Raw genomic sequence first — 13,927 nt, 5'->3', positions numbered from 1 at the left:
ACATTGCATATGAAAAATAAAAATCCATAGCCTATTTCCAGTCATTCAAGCGGGTCAGGAATGGAATGAATGAAGCCCCATCTAGCGGCGAGGATAGGAAATGTGCCAGGTTCCGAAGCCTGTCGCACTCCTCTGGGGCAATGATAAATGACTGACAGATGAAATGAAAGGTTAATGGAGAGTGTTGCTGGAAAGAAAGATGACAGGGAAAACCAGAGTACCCAGAGGAAAACCTGTCCTGCCTCTGCTTTGTCCAGCACAGATCTCGCATGGAGTGACCGGGATTTGAACCATGGTATCCAGCAGTGAGAGGCCAGCATGCTGCCGCCTGAGCCATGGAGGGCTACATTGCATATGATAAAGTCTAAATATTAAATATATCTTTCTTCATATGACCTAACAGTTTACATTCAACTGAAGGCAATGTTAAGCAAATATTAACATATTTTGTAATAATTGAACAATACTGGACAACCGGCCCAGTATATATTATGAATTTTCAATGGTGGATTTCTTAAAATATCGCCCATGTCGCTAAATTATACCACAATAGCCATCATTCATCTCTTTGAAATTATTCCTTGTCATGTTCATCTCAAGACATTTCCTTCATGCAGAACATTACCGTAGTAAACTATGATGAAGATATTGGCTTCAGAACTTCTCACACAGCAGCAATGTCATGTAGACGTTCCAGATCTTTTCCTTTGAACTTTCAAAGATTGTCTTCCTCAAAGATTTCATCAAAGTAAGTTTTATACTTGAGAAACTTTCAAGGTTACTCTTCTCCATCCTTAATCCGTAACTGCACTAGTTTCATAAGGAGTACCCCATAATCTGAGAGCTGGCCTTATTGATCTAAATTAAGTTATTTTTAGGACATCTGATTATTTGAGCATGGAAAAAATTATTTTGGTAATGGCAAGAGACGAATAAAGTAGAGCAGTTATCTAGCGTGAGCTTAAGAAAAGCCACAGATGAAGGTGGATGTCATACAGTTCTCATGATACTCCTTTAGACTCGGCTCAGTCTGGTGGTATTTGAAGGTGCTCGCATACGTCAGCCTCATGTTGGTAGATTTACTAGCCCATAAAAGAACTGCTGTGGGACTAAATTCTGGCACCATGGTGTCTCTGAAAACCGTAAAAGTCGTCAGTGGGATGTAAAAACCAATAATATGATTTTTATTCCTTTAAATCACAATGTGAACATCCCTCATTGTAGAAGCAGGTAGCTCCCAGACTATTTACATTAGGACTACTGTCTTCAGAGAACTAATAAAGCTGGGCTGAGTGGCTCAAACGGTTGAGGCGCTGGCCTTCCAATCCCAACTTGATCCTGGCTCAGTCCGATGGTATTTGAAGGTGATCAAATATGTCAGCCTCGTGTCGGTAGATTTACTGGCACGTAAAAGAACTCCTGCAGGACTACATTCTGGCACTTCGCCGTCTCCGAAAACCATTAAAGTAGTTAGTGGAACATAAAGCAAATATTATTATTATTATTATTATTATTATTATTATTATTATTATTATTATTATTAGAACTAAAAACATGATATGAAGGGACTATGCCCTTGCTGGCGAGATGTAGTGTTTACAGTCTTCTCGTATGGGCAAGAGCGGTTATCTAGTGTGAGGTTAAGAAAAACCACAGATGAAGGTGGATGTCATATAATTCTCTTGATACTCCTTTAGACCTTTACTTTCATTGATCTGTCTCATTCTCATCCTTGGCTTTGACAATATGAAAGTGACAGAGGTATGAGCGATGTTAGTAATACCATCCCTTATGTAGCCAGTCCCTGTTATAAATGGTATGAAAATATTCCTCGTAGGGTCAGTTGGTGCATGCATTTCAGTGGGCTTGGCAGACTGATATGCAATAGCAACTTCTGGCTCGGTGAGGAAAGCAGCGGGAAACTACCTCTTCATTTCCATAGTACGCCTATGCCTCTTCAGTGACGTCTAGGCTATTTGTGATAGCTTTTTGTGGAGCTGTGAAGGATCAAACCAGCCTTCGGGCGGAATACCCGAGATAAGGGGACTGTGTTGAAGCCACAGCAGCAGGTCTTTTGGGCATAGAATACATTACATGGGTGTTGGCTGAGTGTTAAGAAATAGGTGAATAGTCAGCGTTAATATTAGAGGTAGTTATTTTTATTTTTAAAATCGCACTTTGCTGTCTGCATCAACTTGACATCATCTTGAATGTTCTTGGTGGTATCTATCTCAAGAGTTTAACGGGAGCAATAGATGTGCTCAGTTATGATTTGTGGTGTTCAGCCATCTTGGCTTTCTTGTGTTGCCTATAGGCTCTCTTGCGCTCAACTTTGGAATATTTGGGGTTTAGTTGATTCTCTGCTACACATTATTTCTACTTCTTTTCACTTCCGGTAGGTTTGAATCGTCTTTAAATAATAGATTTTGAGATATGGTACATATTTTGGAAATTCTCAAATCATTCACAATTTTTCATGCCCCTAGTCAAGTTTTTTCATTATTATTATTATTATTATTATTATTATTATTATTATTATTATTATAGTTCTTGCATAGACAAAATTATTGAAACCTTGCAGAATGTGCTGTCACATTACAATCCAAAATTGTGCTAATTTTACTGCACATTCTGAGCTCCAGTTTTACCACAAAATGGCAGATGCATGCACCGCTCACTTTAGTAACTTCCGGCCTTGAAAGCTATATGGGTAGGCTCTTTGAACCTAACACTATTCAACTCCATTGTTTTACTTTTACCAACTTTTATAGTTTTGAAATTATTGAAGGAGTCAGGTGTTAACTTCTTTGGGAGAGACAGATTTTTTTTCTTAGGGACCCAGTACTGGAATGAAATGATAAAACATATTTTATGCCAAAATGTGTTACACTAAATGTCATCCGCTCTTTGTGAACTAAGGTATGGATTTTTTTTTTTTTTTTTTTTTTTTTTTGAGGCCAACTGGGTTGAAGTCAAGAGGACAGTGACTACTCAACTGTGATACACAGTCTGCTAATGCAAAGTACTGAAATTTGTTGTATTCAGTTGACTTTGTAATATATTGTTCTTAAAAGATGCGTTTGATATAAATTTGTGTTTTTTATTAAAAAATATTTACATGTTTTGTATTTCTTTATGCTGCCTATGTCTTTTTGTAAGGATCTGCTGAACTCTTTAGCTTAAAGAAAGAGTGAATATCAACTGTCATAAAATTTTATTTTGAAATCTCTTTTCTTTATTAGGCACCTTGATATTTCACAGTCAAGTGAAAAGTATGGAACTTTTCGGAATGAAAACCAAACCCTTGCTACACTTGTTGAAAGTCTACCCAATCTTACATCTCTGGATATATCTGGAACAAACCTGGCAGGCACTGGTAAGAGAATGTGTAGTTCACTAATTTTAATTTAATTCCAGTTTCATTTAGTGTACACCTCAGTGAAATGTTTCTCAGTTGTTAATATACTGTTGATTTGTGGTTCCAGTAGATCTATTTTACCAAACTTACACTCAGTACTTTCCTTAAGGTAGTAAGTAGTAGAGTCTGGCTAATTTTAGGTGTGAATTTCCTGTAACTATAGATCTGGTTATTAGAGGTATTTTGTACTTGAACATTCTATTCTGGCCAGCAAAAGAAGTGGATCACTTTGTAAAATTTGAATCAGAATCAAATAAACACCAGCATACAGAGGCAGCTTCTGTGTAGGGAGGCTTTATGGTCTAAGTGATAGGTATTCACCATTTCTAGAGAAGAGATCATGAACACCTTTCCATTACCTGCTTTTCAACCGTATGTGCTAAGTGCAGATTTTATTGCAGGGAACCATCCTCTATTAACACTAATCAGCGGGGGAAAAATGGACAAAGTCCGACCCTTGGGAAAATGAAGGTATTGGCCAAAGATAGGCAGGGGCCACCAGGGGTGTAAAAATGAAAGACTCCGTAGACCTCGAATGTTCTAATACCGTTGGTGTCGGAAAAGAACAAGAGTTAACCAAGCAAGGTCGGATAGGATACATGAAAGTCAGAAGACTGGCACAATTAAATGGAAGCAATGCCAGGAATTAGCTATGGAAGAACATATTAAATACCTTGGAGTTAATTTCAATGATGAAATTGTTTGCGACGTGGCAACTGTAACTGCAGACTTAACGACAAACATTACGAAGTTATGCATCCATGGTGAGGTATATTTTGTTTCTGCGTGGTAAGACTCTGAATATCGGGGTTAATATTTTTAGAATACAACTGAATGAAACAGTTTCAGTGATTGTCTGACAAGAACGGCCTGTGTCTATTTTTACATATCTCCAGGGCAGAGAAAATCTGTTTGCACAAATACGTAAAACCAAAGATGCTCATTATCCCAGCTGCTCGCCAATGTAGATGTGGAAATCGATCTTGCTAAACAAATTAATAAAATTTAACTACTGTATATTTGGGGCAACTCTCCACTTCTCTCAGAGAAAGCTGTCACACTGAAGGTCGATTTATTCAGATTGGATTGGAGGGTCCTGAGTTAACGTCATTTGAAAATGGCAATGCAAATACCGTATCTGGAAAAAGCAACTGAAGTTGACCTATTTCGTGAAATCTTTCATTAAATGCATCAAGTAATTTGTTGAGAGACTGAATTAAAATCTGCCTGTGAACATCACCAGTGTCGGCTGCAACAGCACGTAACACTAGAACCGCCGGAGCGGTCAAAATGACCGCTACACGTTTTCAAAGCCTTATTTTGATCACATTTTCTGTTGTATTCCAAAGAGCTTCAGTGACTTTTTCTGACTACCAGTCGGAATCATCCATATTAAATTTAATTTTGAGTTATTGGTTAAGACGTAGGTAACAAGTGTACCTAGAACCGCCGGAGAGGTCATTTTGACCGCTGTATTGATTATCATAATAAAATGTGTTTGAACATGTGCTTATTCCTCTGGTTGAGATAACATTTGTTTATAATAATTATTCTCCCTGCAATAATGTAAGCACAACTATGAAACTCTGATGGTCTATCTACGACCATTGTTCATTCTCTTCTTTGTTCATTTTTCTAATGGCGGCTACGGGAGCTAATGGGTCACGCTCCTCTGAGAGTAGTGAGCATTCTTCCGCTGTCACAATTCCCTAATGATATACATTATTTTGATGACAACATTTCAACTTTGGTACTGAAATTCAGCATTTAGACTGCATTTATGCCTGATATAGATAGGCCTAGGCCGAGAACCGAAAGTTTTCAATTGTTCTATTACAGCAGTAGAAAATGTAATACGAAAAGCTGGAAATAAGAGGGAACGCATCAACACAAGCCTCCCAGGACCAAGTAATATGTTACTAGGTACAAATGGCATCACTGAGTGGACTGTAGGAGAGTTTGTGAAATCTACACCTGGCAGGATGTCTTGTCACAACATCTTGAAAGAAAATCCAGGACGTACTCCATATTCAAAGCGGCATGTTTCTGATGACAGTGTAGCATGTGCGTGGCGTCTTTTTATTGATGAATCTATATTGAAACAAATCACTGTACGGAAACTGAAGCAAAACGTGTTCAAGGAAATAAATTATGGAGTGTAGGTTTAGAAAAACTGGAGGTATTCATTGTCTTAGTGTATGCTCGTGGTGTTCTTGGAACCAGTAGCATTAAACTTGATGAACTCCGGTCCAAAAAGTGGGGGCCACCATTCTTCAGTGAAACAATGGGGAGGAACTGTTTTCGAGAAATCCAAAGATTTTTGTGTTTTGACGTCAGAACTACAAGATTAGAACGTTTGAAGACTGATAAATTTGCGTTAGTATCAAAAGTATGGAAACAAATTCATTGAAAATTGTCAATTTACTTATATACCAGGTGAAAATCTGCCTGCTGATGAGCAGCTTTTTCCAAGCAAACCAAGGTGTCCATTCTTACAGTACATGCCCAACAAACCAGATAAATCTGGAAATTAGTTTTGGCTTCTTGTGGACATTGACTCAGTTTCCGTGCAATGGGTTTTCTTACCTAGGAAAAGACAACCTCAGACCACGTGATGAGACTTCCCAAAAGTGTAGTAATGAAGTTGATGGAGCCGTTTCAAAAGAAGAGGCCAAAATTGACTACAGGCAACTTTAAACGCAACAGTGAAACTTGGTAAGAAGTTGAAAAGTAATGGTACGAATATTGTTGGAACCATTAGACGTTCAAGGAGAGAAATTCCTAAAGCTGTGAAGGCTATGAAAGCTAGTCTTTACGACTCAACTCTCCTGAAACATTCTAATGACACACTTACAGTTTATCAAAGTAAATAAAACAAGAACATCCTTCTATACAGTACTTTGCACTCAGAAGTCGAACTTCAAGCTGATCCCAAAAGGATTCCCGAAACAGCAGACTTCTACAACAATACAAAATATCTTGTGGACGTGGTGGATCAAAAGGGAAGAAAATACATTGTTCGATCCGCTACAACTATGAAACTCTGATGGTCTATCTACGACCATTGTTCATTCTCTTTGTTCATTTTTCTAAAGGCGGCTACGGGAGCTAATGGGTCACGCTCCTCTGAGAGTAGCGAGCATGTATTTCATAATATTCTTGACTTGGCAGCCATCAACTCCTGGATCATTTTTAAAAAGTGACAGGGAAGAAGATCAGTCGCCGAAATTACATCCTGAAGCTAGCAGAGGAGCTTCGTATGGGGTACATGGGATCGAAACCTAAGTCTATGGATACAGAACGCAAATTTAAGGAGCCTGTGGAAGGAAATGTACAGAAGAGGCAATGCCAAATGAAGAAATGCAGGAATAAGACAAGTTTTACCAGCAGAAAGTGCAAACAGCGAGTGTGTGGTTCCTGCTCAAAGAACATAACTAAGGTTGTGGTATGTAGTTCCTGCTTCTAAAGATGCAGAATTGCATCAGCGTGTGCAAATACACCGAAGGAAAAGAAAGACACAAATATGTTGTGGTACATGGATTTGGCAAACATGTTTCAGGTCATAAATTGCACTAAATGAAATGTTACAGTAATTTTCTTTTCTGATAATGAGTAATAACTATTTTACAGTATAGACTAAAAGAATTTGAAGTAAAACAATGTTTGTTTATTAGATAAGTGTGTTTTCTAGAAGCATTTTTGTGTTTGTAATAAATGAGGAAAATATTACATTTGCAATAATATTAAATAATTTGTTTCTTTTCCTTGTTAGATCCCATGATTAATGTTTTATAAACTTAGTAATACATATTTGAAATGATGATAAAGAGTTACTATACATATTGAGAATAAAAATAATAATTCCAATACAGCGGTCAAAATGACCGCAATGGCGGTTCTAGGTATACAGTATGTTCCAGTGGTCCTAGTGTTAAACTGAGAAAATGAATGGTATTGTGATCTTGAAATGGTTTTATCCACAGTTCAAGTTTCAGCTTGAAAGACTGCACTTTATCAAACATCGTAAAATGTTGTAATGATGTATTAAGAGTATCCAGATGGCTGGTGATATCTGTATAAAAGGTCAATCCACAATTCAGGCAAGATCAGAAAGTTCAGGAATAGGTTTCCCCTTCATATCCATGAATATCCTTCTCTTCAGTCAGCTGAATGAATTTCTTAGTCTTAGTGACCTAACATGACAAAAATAAGGAATATCCTGATATTCTGTTTCCATTGAGATCAAAAATTCACAGAACTGTGTATGAGTGAGACCAGCATGCCTTAAAAATTCACTACATTAACCACGACATTCATGTTATGGTCAAATTTGTGTCTTGGCACAAAGTACCTCTTGGTGAATAACACAGCATGTGGACAAAAGTTCATGCCCTGAAAGTAATTTTGACCTTGATTGTGCTAAGAATCCAGTTTTATTGCCAGTCATTGCAGGAATGCTGTCGGTTACTGCTGATGCCAGTGTATTCCATGGTTATTCCCCCTTTTGTATAGCTTCCTCAACACTTCGAGAAACATTCTTTCTGCTGGTGGTACCCTTAATAGCAACTAGATTCAGTAACTCTTCCATAACTTGAAGATCTTTGTGCACCTCTCGAAGAAAAATCGCAAGATGTGCTATGTCAACAAGGTCAGTACTTTCGTAAAGACATATTCCTTAGCTTTAATACCCGTTGCCGTTCAATATCTTCTCCAAATTCTTCTATGCTTCGAGCAATAGTTGCTTGAGACATGATAATTTGACTGAATTTGATTCTTTCAGTTGAGCATGCATATTCCACAGCTATGTCAAGGAATTTTTTCATGAATGGTCCTGTAAGTAAAAGGTTTCAACTACTGTGCAATTAAATATGCAATTCTGTAGCCAGCCCTTAAAGCTGCATCACTACTTGACAAGTCTTCTACATCCTGTAAAGAGGAATACAAAGTATGATTCCTTTTTATTACCTACTACCAATGTGAAAACGTGATTCGTATTATTGCCATAACTTTGGTAATAATACATAAATAATACGTCGATCATAAGTTTCTTCAGATCTTCAACCATTTTAATTCAGTCATCCCATTCAGCAGTCTCATGCGAATGAGCAAGTTGTGTTTTGTAGTGGTGTTCTACATTATACCTCTTTGAAATAACAGACTGCCCACATAGCAGGCATTTTGCACAGTCTACTGCTTGCACACAAAAAAAAAGTTCTTCTCTAAAAGAAAAATTCCAGCAACCCTGTCAATAAACAGCAGTAAGATTGAACAAGTATCCTCCTTCAAATACTTGGGTACTGTGCTAGATGAGGAATGTGATTCCAAGAGAGAGATAAAATCTAGAATAGAACAGGCCAGGAGGCAATTTTTTAGCATGAAACGGTTATTTACAAAATCGGACCTAAGTGTGCCATTAAGAATGCGAATGATTCGGTGCTATGTATTCTCCATTTTTCTCTTTGGATGTGAAAGCCGGACCCATGACCAAAATCTAGAAAAAAGAATTGATGCTTTTGAAATGTATCTATATCGCCGCCTACTCCGAATACCATGGGTGCTGAAAATTTCAAATGACGAAGTCCTTCATCGCATGAAGAAACAAAAAGAACTATTACTTACTGTTAAAAAAAGAAAAACCCAATATCTAGGGCACATTATGAGAGGCAAGAAGTACCAGCTATTACAACTCATCATTAAAGGTAAAATACAGGGGAAAAAGTCTGTTGGCAGGAGGAAGAATTCATGGCTGAAAGACATCCAAAGATGGCACAACTGCACTTCAGAAGATGCTTTCCATGCTGCAACATCACGTCCAACCTCTGCTAGGAGAAGGCGCCTCAAGAAGAAGAAGAATGGCTCTCTGCCATCAGATTCAAGGAGGCACTCTTTCTCGCATCATTTTCTGCTTCTGTTTCAATCTCGGGTACCGCCACAGTGATAGAGAGTGGCCACAAGAACTTCGCCCAACCTTCACGGCTTGTGACGTATAATCATCATCACTGTGGCTGAATAGTATGCTTGCCCCCTTACAGTGCTATGCACCCACGAGACAAAATGCACAGCGTAGGCTCCTCTGCTCCAGGCCATGGAAACACGAATCAAAACATGAGAATTCAGATGGTTAAAAGAAAATAATTTATTTTTACCTTTAAGATTAATTTTAACCTTTGTTCATTGCATACATACTGAGCAAAGTAGGTCTCGAGTGTATGTTAGGCCTACTTATTACAAATCCTTGCTGGGTTTTTTTCCTCACGAACAGGAGACATCACAGAAAATCTAAGATATGCATTTGAAAACGTATGGTATGTTCTTGCGTATGTTGCCACTAGATGGTGTATGTAAACAACATTGTGGGTCCAAGCATGCCCCCAAGTTCAGTGTGTGAGTGAGAGAGTGACAAAATGGAAGTCAACAAGCAGGAACAATGATCGTATATTAAAATAGCAGTTCTCCGCGGCAGAAATGCACACCAATGCCATGCAGAGCTGCGGAAAGCATTAGGTGGACAACGGATTGCTAATAAAGAGGACATTGTAACAGCATTTCGGAGAGAGGTGTCGCACATTAGCGATACACATGGAGCGAATGGTATTCAGCACCTGCCCCACTGTTGGCAACGCACAGTGGAAACCTTGGATGATTATTTCGAAGGTCTGTAACCAGTGGAGACCTGTCCTTTGTACATAGTCTTGTGTATTTGCTGTCTATACTATAATAAAACAATGTTTACTAATGGCCTGTGTTCTGTCACTTTTCTACGAGAATCTCCTTAAGTCAGAATTTGTCTTCAGGCACTATGCATAAGTACATGCCCTATATTTCCAAATGCACATCTTAGATTTTCTGTGTTGTCTCCTGTTTCCAAGAAAAAAAATAGTTGCCATGACTTATGACTTGACCCTCATACTTTTTATTTATGGTGATAGTTTTCTTTAAAGCAGCAAAGCAACAGAATTACCAGCTCAGTATGCATGTTTATTTTTCAATTACTCATTATTAATTAGTTTTATTTATTTTGTTTGGTTTATTGCATGCTTAGTAATTGTGACAGTTTGTTTACTAAATCACAGTTCAAAATGTGGCAGTTTTAAAATGTGTAATGATGTTTCATTTGACCGCACTAACTACGAAATTCAGTGTTTATATGTAAAATTGTGTATTGTGGTTCTATAATCCTGCAGATTTCTGTAGAATGGATTGATTCCCTACTAAGCATATATTAACAGATAGATACACTGCATTGTTAGCAGACAATTTTTTACATTGTATGTTTTATTAGAAACTGATTTAGGTCAGTTGGATTGCACAGATGGTCAGGCACTCCCCGTAATGTTCAAGAAGAGATTGATTTCTAGTTCAATTGGTTGACATTTGAGAATGTTTAAGCATGAATGATCTGTTCATGTCTAGCATTTCATTGATTATTTTAAACTAATAATGATGTGTGATTCCATAGCAAGTGTTTTCTTTACAGTGGTTTTGTTTTGTTCTGTTTGTGCAGGTGTAGCAGAGCATAGTCCAAGTTCTAAGAATGAAAATGATCTCTCCATGCCCCAGACGGATATACCCGGCCTCAGTAGCAGGGTATCAAATCCATTTGAATTCTTGGGTCTCTATGGAACACGCTATGAAGCATGTCGCAGACATGACATCCCAGCTAGAATGGTAAATTTCTTCTATGAGTACCTTTATGAAGTTCTTTCAGTTCAGTAGATATATGTAAGAGTATTTTTTCCACCCACTGGCTTCAACCACCAGCTTTCACCTGTGTTGGTAAAGCAGGCCCATTTACCAAGAAACAAATCTGAGCTGGTTGCGACATTGTGACTGTTCCTCCTCATATTTACATTTGGTCTCAACAGATAGTGCAAAGTGTTATATATCATATTGAAGCTAAGGACATAAGCTATCACTTGTTGTAAAGCTTGCTTGATTTGTTGCACATGCATATCACAGATGGCTCTTGAGTGTTTCAAAGTTGCTTACTCCTAATTTCCTCTCCACTATCAATGACTTGTTATATACCATCTTGTTATATACCATCTTGTTATATCTATGTGTATGAATTGTTCAGTTCTATTGGAATGCAAGTTTAGTAGAAGCTATCTTATTTTGGTATTTCCCATGTGAAGTCAGCAGTCTGCTTCTTACAGTTATGACTGGTCATAAGAAACAAAAATACAGAAGTTTGCTAATAAGTGTGCAAATGGAAAATGTATTTGAAAAGTAGTGAAAGTGATTATTCCACAAAGAAATATCAGGAAGTGATTGTAGTAGTTCAGAAGAACTTGCGGTATCAAGTTCTAGTTTGAATCCCACTTCAGTGTCGGATGTCAAATTTCAAGGCATGTTCAGAGTGAAAAATTGAAGATGGCAATGGGTTAAATAGGTACTTAGGTTCTCTTCCCTTTCATCAGAATTCAGGACTGCAGCCGTGAAGATGGTTTTCCATTTTTACACCTGGCAAATGCTGGGGTTGTGTCTTAAAGCCACAGTCTCTTCCTTCCCAGTTCTAGCCCTTTCCTATCCCATTGTCACTATAAGACCTATCTGTTGGTGTGACAAAACAAATACAAATAAGAATTCAGTTTAGCATGATTAAAACAAGTATTTTTTGTTTATATTGCATTAGACACTGATATTTTTGTGAGTTTTTAATTGTTGCATTTAGTGTAGATACGCTTCATAACTGATTTGTGAACATCTGATGTAACTGACAATTATTTTGTTATTTTTATATTATTTAGAGTTGCCTCTCTCTCCGTATTTTGTATAGCATTTTAAATTATTGTAGCTTTAACAAGTACTGTTATCCGTGGTTATTTTGGATACGGCAAGTAATTTTCTTAATGTGGGATGTGTAGAATAAGAAGAAAGGCATATAAAAACAGGACAAGGTAAGAGAGCAAAAGATAGGGATGAAAACATGTGGTGAAAGACGAGATACAGATGCCAAGTGCAAAAGAAGGAAAGAACCCAATGAGTCAATTTACATACTGGAAAGGAACAAACAAGTGACAAATCAGATCCTATATAGAGGTTGTGGAAAACTTTCTTCAGTGTATCCCAGGTGTTTCTATGGTCACTTAAGCCACTCTGATTTTGGCTGGGGGTCTAAGATTTTCAGGTGAAAATCCCAACTCAGGGTCAACTGGAATTTAACCCTTTATAGGGCAAAACTGCCAGCCCCGTGGTGTACTGAAAATGAGATGAAAAATATCATAGGACGCATAATGTACATGTTCACTGTTAACCTTCAATATAGTTCATATGTTTGAGATTTATATAAAGTTTGTAAAACACTGTCTATTCCTAAAAAAAACTCAGGTAAAAAAATCGACCACAATCCATTTAGGGAAGTGGTTTGGACTTTCATGGTTTGTGGTTGATAAATAAACCACAAAAATAAAACAATTAATTTGGATGTTTATTGTGATTTAAACGTACATTTCTTATATAATTGGACAATATCTATTACTTGAAAATATAAAAAGAAAGAGAGAACGTTTTTACAATAACGTGTGTACTTTGTCAGCTCAAAATCAACTTGTGAATACATGGTAGTTACTTTTGTTGGTGGAAGGGCTCGAAACATATCTTACATAACGCCACTTTACACTCTAGACAGGCTAAATTACTACGCTTGGGTTGTTTTCTGGTACTGCAGAATGCACATCTTCTAGATGTACCTTTGGTTGGCATATGCTTACCAACATCAGAGAATTGCGCTACTGCCAAACCTACTTGATTTCCCCTGCGGAATTTAGCTCTACTTATCACTACTTTGGATGAACGAACAGGCCCACGTTTTGTTCTTGAACAGAAGTTCCCTATAAGCTCATTTGCTAACGAATTTCTGAATGACAGGTGAGTCATAGGTTTGTCCCTGATAGCAAGTTGCATGGTTTCTTTGTATAATATATAAGAGTTCACAAATGCTGCATCAAGTAAATAGTAAAGAAGTTTTACCCACCAATGGCGTGATTTCCACGCAATATTATATGAAGAATGGTATTGATCGAACTTATCAACAACCCCCATATATTGGTTATAATCAGCTACCGATAATGGACAAGATACATTTTCCTTTTTTTTCCCCTCTTTGTTTCTCCTAGAAACAACAGTCTTTTCTTCAGGGTCGTGCATATTGCTAGCAATTACAACAGACTTTTTCCCACGATCCCTCCATTTACTGATTGAAATATTTTGCGACATAGCATAGTTGGACTCCCCATATTTCATTTTTTTGTCAGCAATAAATAATTCTTTTGGAAATCCTTTCCTTGTCTGCATCATTGTTCCACAACCATATAAACCCCTGGCAAGTAATTTAGACAAGAGAGGAAGACTGGTAAAGAATCTGTCGAAGAAAATACAATATGATAAATTCTCAAAACATCTAGCTAGGTCCAGAACAGTTCTCTCACCCAATGGTCCCTCTTCTTCAGAGGTAGATTTACCTTCATATACATGAAAACTTAGCATGTAACCTGTCACTGAACAGCA

General features: G+C 37.5%; 1 protein-coding gene across 2 annotated transcripts in view; it reads left to right on the top strand.

The window, feature by feature from the left end:
* Nucleotides 1-13,927, top strand: part of LOC136879160 (protein zer-1 homolog) — an 80,854-nt gene that overhangs the window by 6,604 nt on the left and 60,323 nt on the right. For both annotated transcript variants that reach the window (XM_067152919.2, XM_067152918.2), the window contains exons 3-4: nt 3,243-3,376; nt 10,923-11,086. In XM_067152919.2, coding sequence (XP_067009020.1) covers nt 3,243-3,376; nt 10,923-11,086 — 298 coding nt within the window. The remainder of the gene's footprint in view (nt 1-3,242; nt 3,377-10,922; nt 11,087-13,927) is intronic.

Source organism: Anabrus simplex, chromosome 8, assembly GCF_040414725.1.
Source record: "Anabrus simplex isolate iqAnaSimp1 chromosome 8, ASM4041472v1, whole genome shotgun sequence".
Classification (NCBI taxonomy): Eukaryota; Metazoa; Arthropoda; class Insecta; order Orthoptera; family Tettigoniidae; genus Anabrus; species Anabrus simplex.
The sequence above is the reverse complement of the archived record's forward strand: the minus strand, read 5'-3'. Positions and strand labels throughout refer to the sequence as shown.